At 37.0% G+C, this 14201-nt stretch overlaps 1 protein-coding gene across 7 annotated transcripts in view; it reads right to left on the bottom strand.

Annotated features, from left to right (window-relative positions):
- UBR3 (ubiquitin protein ligase E3 component n-recognin 3) overlaps positions 1 to 14201 on the bottom strand; it is a 94298-nt gene that overhangs the window by 73256 nt on the left and 6841 nt on the right. For 6 of the 7 annotated variants that reach the window (XM_048953058.1, XM_048953060.1, XM_048953061.1 and 3 more), the window contains exons 2-6: positions 7752 to 7891; positions 7399 to 7557; positions 5605 to 5748; positions 4983 to 5032; positions 1887 to 1953 (exon numbers count right to left, since the gene is read on the bottom strand). In XM_048953058.1, the coding sequence (XP_048809015.1) occupies positions 1887 to 1953; positions 4983 to 5032; positions 5605 to 5748; positions 7399 to 7557; positions 7752 to 7891 (560 nt within the window). Of the gene's footprint in view, positions 1 to 408; positions 513 to 1886; positions 1954 to 4982; positions 5033 to 5604; positions 5749 to 7398; positions 7558 to 7751; positions 7892 to 14201 lie in introns of those variants that run through there. The other variant, XM_048953064.1, reaches the window with a different exon arrangement.

Raw genomic sequence — 14201 nt, 5'->3', positions numbered from 1 at the left:
TATTATGTATTTCAGATGAATGCAAGTCTTAAAACAGAGAAACAATAAAAACATCTCTCAGTACTCAGTTGCACACCTGTACCAGCAACATCTCTGTATAAAAACAGTAACATCTTTGAAGAAATCACAGAACCACAGCCTGTTTCAAAACATCTTCCTGGAATATGAGGCTTAGTGTTCTACAACATCCCCAGCATATAAAAAACTCCAGTATGAAGCCCAGTACCACTACAGACCTGGAACAGGAGAGGGAGTCTGCTTGTACCAAAAGGTAAATCTGTTTTTATTCAATACTCAGTTTTCTAAAATTTTCTTTTCATACTCTTATTTTATACCAAATTGGACATAAAATATGAATACTGAAAACTTCAGAAAACTATTCAATATTTAATAAAAACAGATACTTACCCTTTCCCCCACTGGCAGACTCCCTCCTGTGGGGCTGATAATAGGAGCTATCAACATCATGAGCACAGTCCATGGAATACCTCAGTGGGGGGAAGACTACAATCCTGGGGGGAAACCAAATGTTGAATTAAAGAACCACTTTTCCTGAAATGCCATTGCTGATACTGGTTTTCAGATCTTCCAGGTTCCAGATCTCCGAGTTTCCTCCCTGCCTACTTCCCAAAGTCAGTTCTTACACATCAGAAAAATCAATTCTTTTCTTGCATTAGCTGACTAACTTACAACATAGGGAAGAAAACAGTCTTCAAGAGAGCCTTTCTTATGTGACAATACATTTCTTGCATTTCTCCAGAACTATCACTGCTTCCACAATATACTGTTCTGTTAATTCTGATTTGTTCCAACTTCCACTCAGCTTCTCTTACCACTGCTCATAAAAACATCTACTGCTGTAGTATACAGAAATCAAGGCACCCATCCTCAGAAAATTCATGATCTTCCACATATCACTGCTAATATCACCTCTTAATAACACAAATGCCAAAACATTCAGTTCTCTGCTTTTCTAGCTTTCCAAACTTTTTTCATCACATCCAAAAACATCAAAAATAAGCAGTTTGCCTTTTCTGGAACCCTCACAGCACTTTCATTCCCTTCTACTGAGTCCATGAACTTGCACATCTCAAATTCAAACTCCAAACCTTCACTTCAAAGCCTTTACAAGAATGTTATTTCAACTTTCACAACTGCTTTTCACCCAAATGTTCTTTTCTCAAACTCTGCGATTTCTGCTTCCCATACCAGACTCCTCATACTCCCATGAAAGAAGTTTTAAAACATATTTTAAACACAAAAACCTCAGGAAAAGCAGGGGATAAGATTACCTTATCTCTAGCTTATTCATTCTTGAATTAAAACTCACACTGATGAGAAGTACTCATCTCAGGCTAGAAACTGCACACAGGATTAATTTCACTCTAGGGAAATAAAGTGGTAACAAAGGAGACTTCAGCCACATATCTTTCCTCAAGCATTACCAAAAGAATATTACAGAAAGACCAACTAGAACCAGAGAGAACCATTCTTGCTTGACTGAGAACACAATCACATTGTGTAGTGGCACAATGAAAAAAAGTTGCCAACACATCAAAAACCTGTTCGCCAAAATGTGCTGCAATCTTGTCAGCCACAGTGTGAAAATAAAATTGTTAGGGGTCATCTAATGACATGAAGGTGACAAAATGATTGGTCAAATTCCCAGAAAGTTGCATTCACTCCCAGGAGAAATCAAAACTGCCAATTAGTACTCTCTTGTTATTATTCTTTTCAGACTTTATCATGTTTAATACCTGCCACATGCAGCACCACAGTGCTTGGGAAGGGAAATGAATGATAGTATCCCTAGATATTTATTTATTTTTTAAGATAGACAGAAAGCAGATACAACACACTGAGATCAGAACTTTTTACATAAATACCTTTGGTGCTGCTGCTTAGTTTCACCCTCTTGCGCTTGCCCACACCTTGGCTACCATCCTGGTCCTCCTTGGATAGGGAAAGAGTTTAAAAAGTTACAATTGCATATTTACAGCATTATTGCCAAGAGTCTGCATGCACTCAAAATTCAGGTTCAACTATCGAGTTAAATCAGAAATGTCCTGAATACACTCTTATCACAAAAGTTTTGCTGCTTACAGGAAACAAAGTCAGTGCAATACCGCTTTAGGAATAACACAATTTTTTAAGAATCACTTCCCCCCTCCCCCCCAGGTGATCTTATCGTCTGCAAGTTCAGACAACAGCATCTATTTAATTAGTTTTGTCAGTAAGCTGCTTTGATTTCTGAAAATGATCACTACAAAAATGTTTAGCGCTATAAAGTTGGTGGCACAACCAGCTGGTAATTTTCTAATCAACAGAAGGTTTTGATTCAGGAATAAAGTCTTTTTGACACCTCCAAGAGGCAAATTCAAATTGCCTATTCCCTACTGAATCAAAGAAAACCTTCATGCAGGCACTTGCCATCTGAAGCTCTCAATGTACTCTGCAGATGAAGGAGCAAAGGTTCCCAAACACAATGCAAGTTAAAAACCTCACCACCACTTCACAAAATCTAACACCGGGTATCAGAAAATAATGTGACATTACAGGATGATATTAAATGCTAAGTATATCTTTTCTAATAATGGTAGTCCTAATGAAACACTGAAGAATAATTCCTGCAGGTGCTAATAAAATGAGAGATAACAAATGCAAGTATCTACTGCATGACATATAATCAATACGTATAATCCAAATACATGAACAATATCATTCTTCATTACACAACTGCCCTGCTTCAGTTCCAAACTTCGAGAGAACAGAGAACTGAATTAGTAACTGTTCTTCCGTGGGGAGAAAGATAGTTCATATTTTAGATATAAGTACTGACCAAAAGTATCATGTTGATGAGAAGGCTGAGTTTTTTCTCATCGTTTCCTGCAGCCAACTTTTAAGGATGGACACGCAGTTACAGACCACAAGAGACCTAGGAGTTCATAAACACATCACTTCTGCACTCAGGAGCCAGTCAGCTCTCAGCATGCTGTCTCTGATCACAACGCTTACCCCACAGAGACTAAAGTCTCCAAATCAAAAATCTGACTTGATAAGAAATTACTTTGAACTGGAAGAGTCTGCAATTTAAATCTCCTGTCCTAAAGACGCGGCTTCTGAGCTCCTATTGCTAGAAAGGTGATAGTTTCAAGTCTGACAATCTCATCAGCAGCCTCAGTGAAGTCAGAGAGTTGTTAAGAGTTGTCAGAAAATCATGTACTTGGGCATGCAAATTTTAATTAAAGTGTTGGATTTAGAACTTCAATACTATTGCTCTGGCATTTCCCATTCTAAAATATGAGAAAAAGTTAAACAGTCTTCACTGCAACTGTACAGTCATTTCACTGTCAAGAAAATGAAATTAACAGCAACTCAATGAGAAATACTTTGTGGGATTTTTTTGTTGCTCCCTCCTCCCCCTTTAATAAAATCAGATGGTACAGAAAGTAAGTATTAAATCTTAATGTCAATTGCAGGAATTTTAACAGCCTTGAGACAGTGAATGCTAGGTTACACTGCATCTCCCAGGCCAAGGGATAAAGAATAAGCACACAAGAAAACCAATGTAAAACATCTTGGTTTTACCCACTTGATAATACTCTATAAATACACCCAAATAACAGCAGAAATAAACGCAGATTTGCTTTACATAACAGAATATTTAACAATGCACCTAAGGTGTCTCACTTCTATCCTAAATTCAAATAATATATGTTATGCAATTTACAATTCAAGATACATCTGCAGTAATGTACTAAAATACCTACATACAATAAATGGCTGTATATATTTATACCCTGGAGATCAGAAAGAAAAACCTTTCCAGATAAGAGACATCTCTAATTCACAAGCTACAGTACAATTACTGTATCTCCCTCCTTACTTATAAAAATACTTTCACCTTGAAATTTACCCCAATAAAAAAAATTTCTCCTTAATATACACCTGTCTCTACCTTCATCTTGGACATCTTTCCCAACAGAAGTGCCACTGACAACTGATCTCTCTTCAGACTTCTACAAGTTTAGTTTACTCCCCTGTTCTGGCAGAGGTAAAACACTTTGAAGCATACTGAGCCATTTTAAATTTAACTGAAAGTACTATCTGAGCTTATTACCATTAACTTCCACTGCCTTTCCCATTGCCAGGCTTTAAAAGCCTGCCAGGCTGTTAGCAGTCATTTGCAGATTTTTTTTTTTTTTTTTTTTGTCAAGTGATGGTGAAAAAACTACAATATTCTGAAAATGCCAGATTATAAATAGAGCTGCTGAAAGCATACGAGATGCTGTTGTGCTTGTAACAGAGGCAAGTGTATCATACAACTGCTTTAAACATACGCAGACATTGTTTTTACTTCAATACTTGTTCACATATAATTTCTCATAGGAGTTTTAAATTCTATTTCACATAATTTAAAGTTAGTTATGCTAGCCCTACCATATGTCTAAGATTCAATTTGTATTGCTACTAAGACTCTCTGGTTGATAATTGGTCTTAAATAATAAGGAGAAAATAAAAAGAATAAATTGAAAAAGTAACTCAACTTTCCTCATTAAGAAGGAAGAGATTCCCTCCTTTTTACTCCTCCTCAACTTGTTTGGTAAATAAGGTCAAGACTACTCATGGGAATTTACATTCAGAGAAATTCTCACTGCCACTATCACCAGTCCAGCCAGATTCTCAGGTGCTCAAAGCTGCTAGTGCCATTCTGAACATCATGTGATTTAAGTTTGCTTTATTCAAGCCCAAATTACTTGAACTTTTGAATTACGCACATGGTTTCTTCTGCGTTACTTACATAAATTGAACTGAAATGATGTAAGAAGAAATAAGAATTTTTCCAAAAGGCCCTTAGTAAATTGAGGGCATAAGATGTGAGAAAAAAAATGCGGTAGATGAGTAAATGTTTGCAGGATTTGGATGCAATCTCTCCATTTAATACTGTTAAAGCTCATTATAGCCTTTAAAATCAGTCTTACCTCATCTGAAGAATCCCCTTGTCCTGATGTTGCCGTAGCACCTGCCAAACCTTTTGAAATAAGAAAAATCAGAAATTTCTTTCATAAGTCTTATACTGGAAGAATATTTTATGATATTTAATGAACCAGTACAAAAAAAACTACATTAACTTTCTAAAAAGAATGCAAGGGCTCTACTGAGAAGATTTCCAAGCAATACTCAGAATACAAAATTATGGATTTCCAAAAACATTGCACAATTCCAATGTACTGTACTAAACAGAGACAAGCTCTTTCAGAAATTGCAAAAATCTACAACAGTCCTTACTGATCAACAACATTCTTACTGAAGTGCTGTGAGCAGGTGAGTTAACCTAGTTGCAATGACAAAATTCCACCAAATTCAACTTCCTCTTGTCTACACAAATGCCACTAATTCTATGGCAGGAAAATGACGCTTAGTATGTTAGGAGCAAAAAGAGAACAAGCTCAACATTACTGACAGAATCGAGTCCTGCAACTTGGTGCTGCACTAAATAACAGGTTTCATTAAGATTTACTGAGGTTTGCCTTTAAAAATGTAACTTTTAAAATAAACATCAATAAAGAGATGTGTTATCTCTTAATTTATTTCTGCACAAACCTTGAATGGCTAGTGTGCTAGTACCAGCTCCTTGTTCCTCCATGCCACATGTAAGTTTATCCTCAGGAAATGCCAGTCCTGAGCCTTTCAAAGCAATGAGGTACTTTTCATGACTTTTCTTCGCACATGCATTCTCTCCAACACCTTGAATACGCATGAAAAACAGCATTGGAGAACATATATGAACCAGGTAGCTGTTGCTGTAATATTCTGTACAAGCATCTAAAAGTGTCCACATTTTAAAAAGGTGTACAATTTTGATAAGTAGAAGCTAACAAGTTTTTCACATAATGAACTGAAACCTAAGAGACCAGAGACCTTCTCAATTTTTTCATCCTCTAACTTGGTGTTAAATAGATCTACAGTTTCCAGAGAAGGGAAGATAGTGACATAATGGTAACACTCCACATATAACTTGTAATATTTGGAATTTCTCTTCCAAAGTTCTAGGACTGTAGCTGCAATTAACAAAAACTGCTTCAAAGGATATTATCACTATTATCACTTCAGCCTAATGAAGACAAGTCACAGTGCATGCTTTGGACATAAAATTGACACCAAGGGGTGTAAAGAAAAAAGAAAACTGACTCTTAAGCAGGGTCTGCATGGTAAGACAAGGGGTAATGGTTTCAAACTAGAAGACAGGAGATTTAGACTGGATATAAATAAGTTTTTTGAAAAAGTATAGTGAGGTACTAGAATAGGTTACCCACAGAGGTGGTGGAAGCCCCATCCTTGGAGGCATTCAAGGTCAGGCTGGATGGGGCCCTGAGCAACCTGATCTAGCTGTAGGCATCCCTGTTTGTTAGGGGGGAGTTGGACTAGATGACCTTTAAGGTTCCATTCCAATTCACACAACTCTATGACTCTATGAAATGAATTTTAAACAGAAAAGAAACAGTAGAGGAACAAAATGTACTAGATGTTTAAGGAAAAGAAAACCTGAAGAACATGACAGCAACATATTAGCTATGCAGCTTTCACATTCAAAGTCAGAAGTGCAGGTTTTGTTCTGCTTCCTCTTCTTTGCTTTCCCTACCCAGAAAGAAACTGAAATCCACTTCAGACACCTATTCTCCATTTTACAAGTCCTTTCAAATATATGAGGATTATCTGTTCCTCAGCTAACTACTGCCCAAGCCAATTAGGGCACCATAGCTACAATGATTACCATTTGTTCCCTACCTATGCAAAGGAAATATGGAAAGGACTCAAAAATGGTACCTTCTAATCACAAAATGACAATATGGAGCTTAGGATTGGGGAACGAAGAGAATGCCAAGAATGATTTAAAACACATTCAGATTCCTTGCAACTTGAAACAAATAATTATGTGGACAGGATTATTTGCTTTTAAGAAAAAGAAAAAACTTTCCACAGAACTGCAGTACATATAATGACCTTTTGCTTTTCAAAGGTCTCCTCCAGTAGCATCTACAAGAGTAGACATTCTCCTGAAGTACACTGAATGCGTTCCAATAAGTGCAATGCATCTTACTTGGCAGTTGCAATCTGCCACATTCACTTCTCTTTTAAGAGAATGGATTTCTTACAAAACTCTAGAAATGACGCATCTTCATACAGTTATCTGGGACATGGAAGACAAAAGATGTGTGATCTATAGGTCTTCTGCCCCCTTCTAACAACAATAACAATATTCTCAAGAACACACATTTCTTTGGGTTTTGAGAAGTTAGATTAAAAACTTGCAGAAAATGAAGCGATAAAATTTAAGACGACACCTAAGGTCTTCAAAATTTGAACATATGAATACTAGAAATAACACAAACATACCAGAGCTGAGATCTTTATAGAACTGTTGGCTAGTCAAAACCTGGGTAAGAACTGATCGCATTGCTCCTCCCATTTTGGTCAAGTCTTCTAGAAAGGAAACGTGAGGCTCCAAAACCTGGAGGATTTTATGAAGGTCTTTCTCTGATGGCAGATCAAGAGCTGAAAGGCACATAACAAGAACTTTTGGTATAATCATAACGTAAACTGTCCAAGACCTACGCAGTGCAGAACAGTTATGACTACTATAAAATGAACTAGCATATAATGCTCAAAAATTCACAGGCACATGTTTTAAATTGATTCTGACTTCAGGATCAATAGTATGACATGCTAGATGTAAATTTAAAACATACCTGGCTCGTTATATCCCTCTCGTAAGTGCTGAATGAGACTAAAGATAAACTGTGGAAGAACCAATTCTGACATCATCAACAAGTCTTTTGGAACACACGGAACATTTGAATTTGACTTAATCCGGTGTCTTTTACAAAACCTACAACAGACAAGAAAAACATTAGCTAAGCATAGTTGAGCAGATTTAACATACACTAAGAAAACACTACTATTTTTCCGCTTGTCAAGACAGCATATACTTGCAGATAGCATGGAAACTGTATTCTGAAATTCCACCTTTAAGTCCATCTTGTTTCTAAATCCAAGGAATTATAAAGTTGTCCATTTTATTTCCCCTCCAAAGTTCATACATGTGACAACCTGGTTTCATCCCCTGCATGTACAGACATCTTGCATTTAACAGTTAAAATAACAAAGCATTTTTTTCTATCTAGACATACCTCCTACTTTCTAAGCAAGCTAATTGAAAGCATCCAATTAACACTGGGTTTCCCTCCTTTCCTGAAACAGTAAGAGACTGACCTGATGCTTCAGCTCTCATTCACAGGATAATATTATTCAAATCAAAAGACACTTAAAATTCCCAAAAGTAAACAAGCTTGCAGGATTAGTACTTCAATATAGCAACTAACATTTACTTACCAAAGGATGATAGAAAACTCTATGAAAACTATGCTAATTGCTTCACTTAAAAAATGAGAAAGCATTTCTTCACTGAAGAATTTCTGTATGGTGGTAACAGAGGCTTAACTAATACACAAAGACATGAGGTTGAGCCAAACCCCATTAAAGCAGACAGAATGATTTCCCACTGACTTAACCTACATCTGACTGAAGAGCCACTTCCCTGCTCCCATTCTATTTTTAGAAAGGGCATTTACCAACATCAGTTATTTATCCATGCCAAAGAAGTAGCTAAGAAAGAACAAGGAGGTCTAAATTAAAAACAAAAACAAAAAAAAACCCAAAAAAAGAAACCAAAAAGATAGCAGGAAAGAGTATATTTGACTAGAAAGATTTGCTACAGCTTACAGGTAATCTTTCAACATTAAGATTCAGAAAACATTTCAGTATCAATGACATACAGAGATCTGTCAGAATATGAAAATTATGTTCCAAATTTATCTACACCTTCACTACATTTGCTACGCTATATCTTTCAGAAGAAGCCTGGTACTCTGACTGTTCCAGTACCACCTTCAGCAGGGAAAGGAAATAAAAGAAAAAGGATTTGGGACCAAAAGAACTCCAAAGCAGATACAGGTCTAGTGATTATGACAGTATCTTCTCCAGACTATTTTTATTCCAGTGCATCTTCACAACACCAAAAACTAAGAGCTTCTCCTTTGCTGTTACACATTCCAGATTACACTTCCTTATTAAGAAAGCAAAGACAGCATTAGTCAGACAATGTGCAGTTCATAAATACAGTCTAACCATACCTGGGAAAAAAGGGTGCCCAAGAGAAAGAGCTCAGTGATAACTGACAACTTCCATAGTCAGTTTGCACAAAAGGAAGATTTTCATTTTGGTCATTCACAAAAGTGAACACTCACAAAGTCATGGAAAGCCATTCACTTTCACTTCTGTGATCCACATTTAACTCACCACACACAGAAATCTGAACGGCCCTAAATCACAAGTCTGGCACCTTGGTGCTGCAGTACAGGACAGTCTTAAAGCTATTTGGTTTCACTTTCACCAATATCCTTACAAGAAGGAATTAAAAGAAAAACAATAAAAAGACTTAAAGATACACTAGGAAAAAAAAAAACAGCATGCAATGCATTTGTAAGTTTTCTACTGGTCTTCTCCACATATTTTGTATTCAGCCAAAAGATATGTTTTAGTGGGTTCTCATCACAAGCTAAGGCAGTCATGGTAACAAAAGCAAGATTATTAATTCACGTGCAAAGCAGTTTTGAATCTCAGCTTCTACTACATACAAGGTTCCCTTCCACAGGGCATAAAAAGCTCTGCTCTCCAGGAATCCTACACCAGCAAAGTGCTTGTGAATCAGCCCATGGGTCTGCTAATCTATTGCCACTATCCTGTAGCTGAATGATGAGAATCATGTCTTCTCTTCAGATTCACAAAAAGGCTTTAAAGGTATAGATAGATAGATATGGATATCTTTTTTTTTTTTTTTTTTTTATATACAGATTTTCTGGAAAAATTATGGAGGAAACCAAGTTATAAGTCACTGTAAGGAAATATGCTGTCCTGTCACTGACATACACACAGTTTACACCAGTTCCAAATAGATAACAATTGCTAGATACCAGATCCCAAACCCTGAAGGAATGCTCAAGTCATTTTATAAGACAACTCATTCTTACATCTATCATTCAAAGTCTGCATGCTTTTTGAAATCAATATAAGATTCAAACTAGCAGCTAGAAAAGTATACATAGTTCTAGGATCTTTACACATCCTTACTGAGACCATCTGCTGCTGGATAACCTATTGGCCATACTGAATTTCAAGGGCAAGAATTAACCTTAGGCCACAATGACCCAGAAAGCCAATGCTTAGGTTTTACAATTTAAAAACAAGAGTGTAGAAATCTCACTGAGCCCAGGTTTGTAATAACTGCTTATGAGACTCTGCTTTATCCTAAGCTTCAAAAAGCATACAGTGGAAATACTTATCCTCTCTTCTACTCAAAGGTCTGTTGCCTACACATTTCCACAAATATTCACCAAAATACCAGTCAAAGGCTTCCAAAATCCTCAGAGTTTAAAAACAACAGCCTTTTTCACTAAACAGACAGAATCTCAAGCTGTGACAAGGAAGAAACAAACTGAAGCTTCTTATATAGACAGGAAGGGACACTTGTGATAACCTTCACCAACAGATTATCCAGTCACTAGACAGACAGCAAACAAGCCTATTCCTTAATCAGTCCCCTATACTTCTGAAAGGGCTTCTTAATCATAGCATCAGTTAAATAATTGTTCTACAATTGTGTACAATTCTGTTCTTCTACAGTTTCCTACCTTTGAAATTGCTTTTTTTTCCCCACAAAAAAAAGCACTGCTAATTTCAGCAAAAGGAGGGAATAGCAGAGTAACTGGCAGTTAAATAGAGGCTTATCAAGCAATCTTGTCCACATGACTTCAAATACACTTATTGAAATTTCTTATACTGCACTGAAGTGTTATCATTTATGTAAGAGTAACGAATGCTGGCTATTTTGATGTAAGCAGCATTAACATCTTCTGAGCAACCTTCACTTTAGACTTGATAGATTCAGTCTTCCTCCTGTTTAAGCCTTTAGTGGTTACCCCTGGAATTTCTGAAATGTATATTAAAGGTAAAATAACTGCTTTCCTTTAGGCTACAGTTTCACAAAGGCTTTGGTTGAACTAGGTCAGCCCCCCCAGTTGTCTTCTGCCCTTACTTCTTTCAGCACTGCCACTCGATTGATCCTGTGCTACAGCAAGGTCAGGGAACCAAGTGATCAGAAAATTACCTACTCCTCAAAAACAGATCCATACACAAATATATAAAATGTATAAATCACACAGAACAAAGAAATAATTCCTCCAAGAATGCAGGAGGGCCAGCTGAAATTTCAATGTGCATAATGTCTCGCAACTGGCAGATCAGGCAGACAAGGCTCACTATGAGACCAACTCCTCCACTTCAAAGGAAGGCTTTTAAGCTCCCCCAGTTATTACAGCAGCCGATGAGCGCCTTTGGCACCAGCCAGACCACACCTTTACAGCTTTTGAACACTTGCACAGCCTTATGTTGCATCCCCCTGCATCTCAAGTTTCAGTCACATTCCAGAAACTAGACATAAGTTCAGGCATACACGGGGACTATTTTTACCCTCACCTTTCCTCGCTTTTTTGTTCCCTGTTTCCCCATGTTTGGAAGTCATTTGTTTTAAGTTGAATGATAAAGTTGCCTAATGAAGGCATCCCATTCTCAGAATGAGCACCTAATTCCCATAGAAACTTTCAGGAATCCTCATCTGTATAACGATTACTCTACTCAACAAAAGGGCTCCAGGAAAACTCCATGGATCTCAACTCCTAAACAACTCAATTCCAAAGCAACAAAAATAAGTCTGTACCTAATTCATCTACTCAATAGCCACATAAATCACATTTAAACTGAAGTTTTTTAGGACAACAGGCACAAATTTAATATTGTATATTGCAAGACAAAATGTTATATAGCATTTCATAAAGTATTCAAATAAAATTAACAGACTTTGTACATAAGAACCCAACAAACACTTCAAAAAGAATATGCATTTTGTCCCAACTAAAACCAGCAAGCAAATACTACATTGTTTCTACAAAATAGACGCAAGATGCAAGATATTTTTAGGGCTACAATTGTCTCCTAGAGATGTTACAAACTGATTTTTCATTCTTCACATACTGGTAATGAGTTTCCACAAATTTTCCCTTCCTTTACTATACACATACAAAAGCAAATATTAATTCAGAACAAAATATTACTTCTATAAACAGAATTAGAAATTTATCTTAATGAAAAAAGCCTTTGATATATTGCAGCCTTGCTTTATGGAAATCCACTTTTCCTAGCCAACATCAAACATGACGTTAATTGAAAAATAAGCCGACTATCCCACTTGTTAATTTAGGTTCGGGTTTCTTTGCTCCCTACATTAATTCAGTAATTGAATTCAATATTTCAATAGCTAAATTCATTCCTTTCACCTGCAAAATAGGCTTCCAAAAATGAACCAGTGTGGTGCTGACTTCAAGGCCTGAGCGGTGACAGCTCCTACTCCATAAGGAAGCTATCTACAACCAACAGATGAGCTATGACAGAACTCAGCATTTGCATTTATACCACTGGGATGTGCTGGCAAGGAGCAAACTCAACCACAAGGATGTGTGCAACTCTCCTAACTAGGAAGGCTTCAAAGTAGAGACTCTGGAATCAAGAGAGGATCTGTGAAATGTGCAAGGAGGCCCAAAAACATACTTAAAGGACATCCTTCCAAGATATAAGCGCTTGCAACAAAGCTGTTCAGCCATTCCCAGGAGGCTAGAAATCCTGGATTAGGTATTTGGGAGATATCCTGACCCCTGCAGGACAGGCAGGAGCCCCCAGCAGATCCACAGTGCTGAGTGCTTCAGCTCCCCAGTGAGGACACACAGCAAATAAAGAAGCTCTGCAGAAGAGCTTCCATTATTCCCACTTAGTTCTCAGACACAAACATCTCATACAGTAGATAAAACTGCTATGAGTTTCATTAATGCACAAGTACCCACCATCAACCAGACAGTAGGTATGGCAGTTTTTATTGCAGAACCTTAGAAATACAGCAAGAATGCGGAGAAATGGATTTCTGAAGAGGGTTGGAACTGAGCTTATGTTCGAATGGATACACAAAGTTGTTAAATCTGAGCGTTTTGAGAGAAAAATGAGTAATTCAGAAGAGCAACTCATCTTCTGACACAAGAAATACTGTCTATCTGAAAAGGGTGAATGCTTTGGGATATAATTACATCACCATAATTACACATAAGTACAGGTTACATTTACTTCTTTTGACTGAAAAGCCTCAACTCACGCTATTTTAAGTCTATTTATACAATAACAGCCACACTGCTAGATGACTTACAAACGTGATACCCCTCTGAAAAAGCTACAGCAAAGAGAAGAACGTGGTGACTGCAAAGCATAGCTATTGCATGTTGAAAGAGCATCAGTTACTCTGTTTAAGGCAGCATGAAGATCATTAGCATCACCTTAATTCAGCCATTTGCATGCACGCATATAGTCTCTAATCACATTTTCCAACAGGAAAAACAGCTCTTCCAGTTGAGGATAGGTATGGCATCACCTGAACAAGCAGTTCGTTTAGCATTTCATTGGATTGAAGAAGGTAGCAAAGAGAACACTCTTCAGACTCAACTCTAAAAGGCAAATTTCTGGAAAATTAACTTTAAAGAAAGACCATGAGGTAATTGTGTCCAAAAGTATTTCACAGCACGGAGGCTAAAGATATATTTATATATATTAAAGGTATATTTCTATTTATTTATTATATTTTTTTTCCCACATACAGAGCTAAAAATAAAGAAATTAAGATAATGCACATGCTAATTCAGGATGCAAAAAAACTGTCAGAGTTCTTAGCCTTGCAGAACATTCACAAAACAGAATTCCCAGCTGACATCTGAAAGATGAGCGCATCAGCAACTACAAAATATGGTCCAAATGCATCATCCCAAGCCATTAGTTCACACACAGCTTCCCCGTCCAGTTGCTTTCAGAGTCCCATCAAATACCTACCTTAAAGCACAGGAACAGTGCACCTTCTATTTAAAGAACAAAAAGCAAAAGTTTCAAATCAGAGTTAACAAAATACTTCTCCTACTAAGGAAACAACATTTTCCTATGAAAATGTAAGCAGGTCAAACACCCAGCCAGTAGCACTTTGTCCCAAAAATTTA

The sequence above is a fragment of the Lagopus muta genome, chromosome 8 (assembly GCF_023343835.1).
Source record: "Lagopus muta isolate bLagMut1 chromosome 8, bLagMut1 primary, whole genome shotgun sequence".
In the NCBI taxonomy this organism is placed as follows: domain Eukaryota; kingdom Metazoa; phylum Chordata; class Aves; order Galliformes; family Phasianidae; genus Lagopus; species Lagopus muta.
This window is presented reverse-complemented; position numbering and strand designations above follow the sequence as displayed.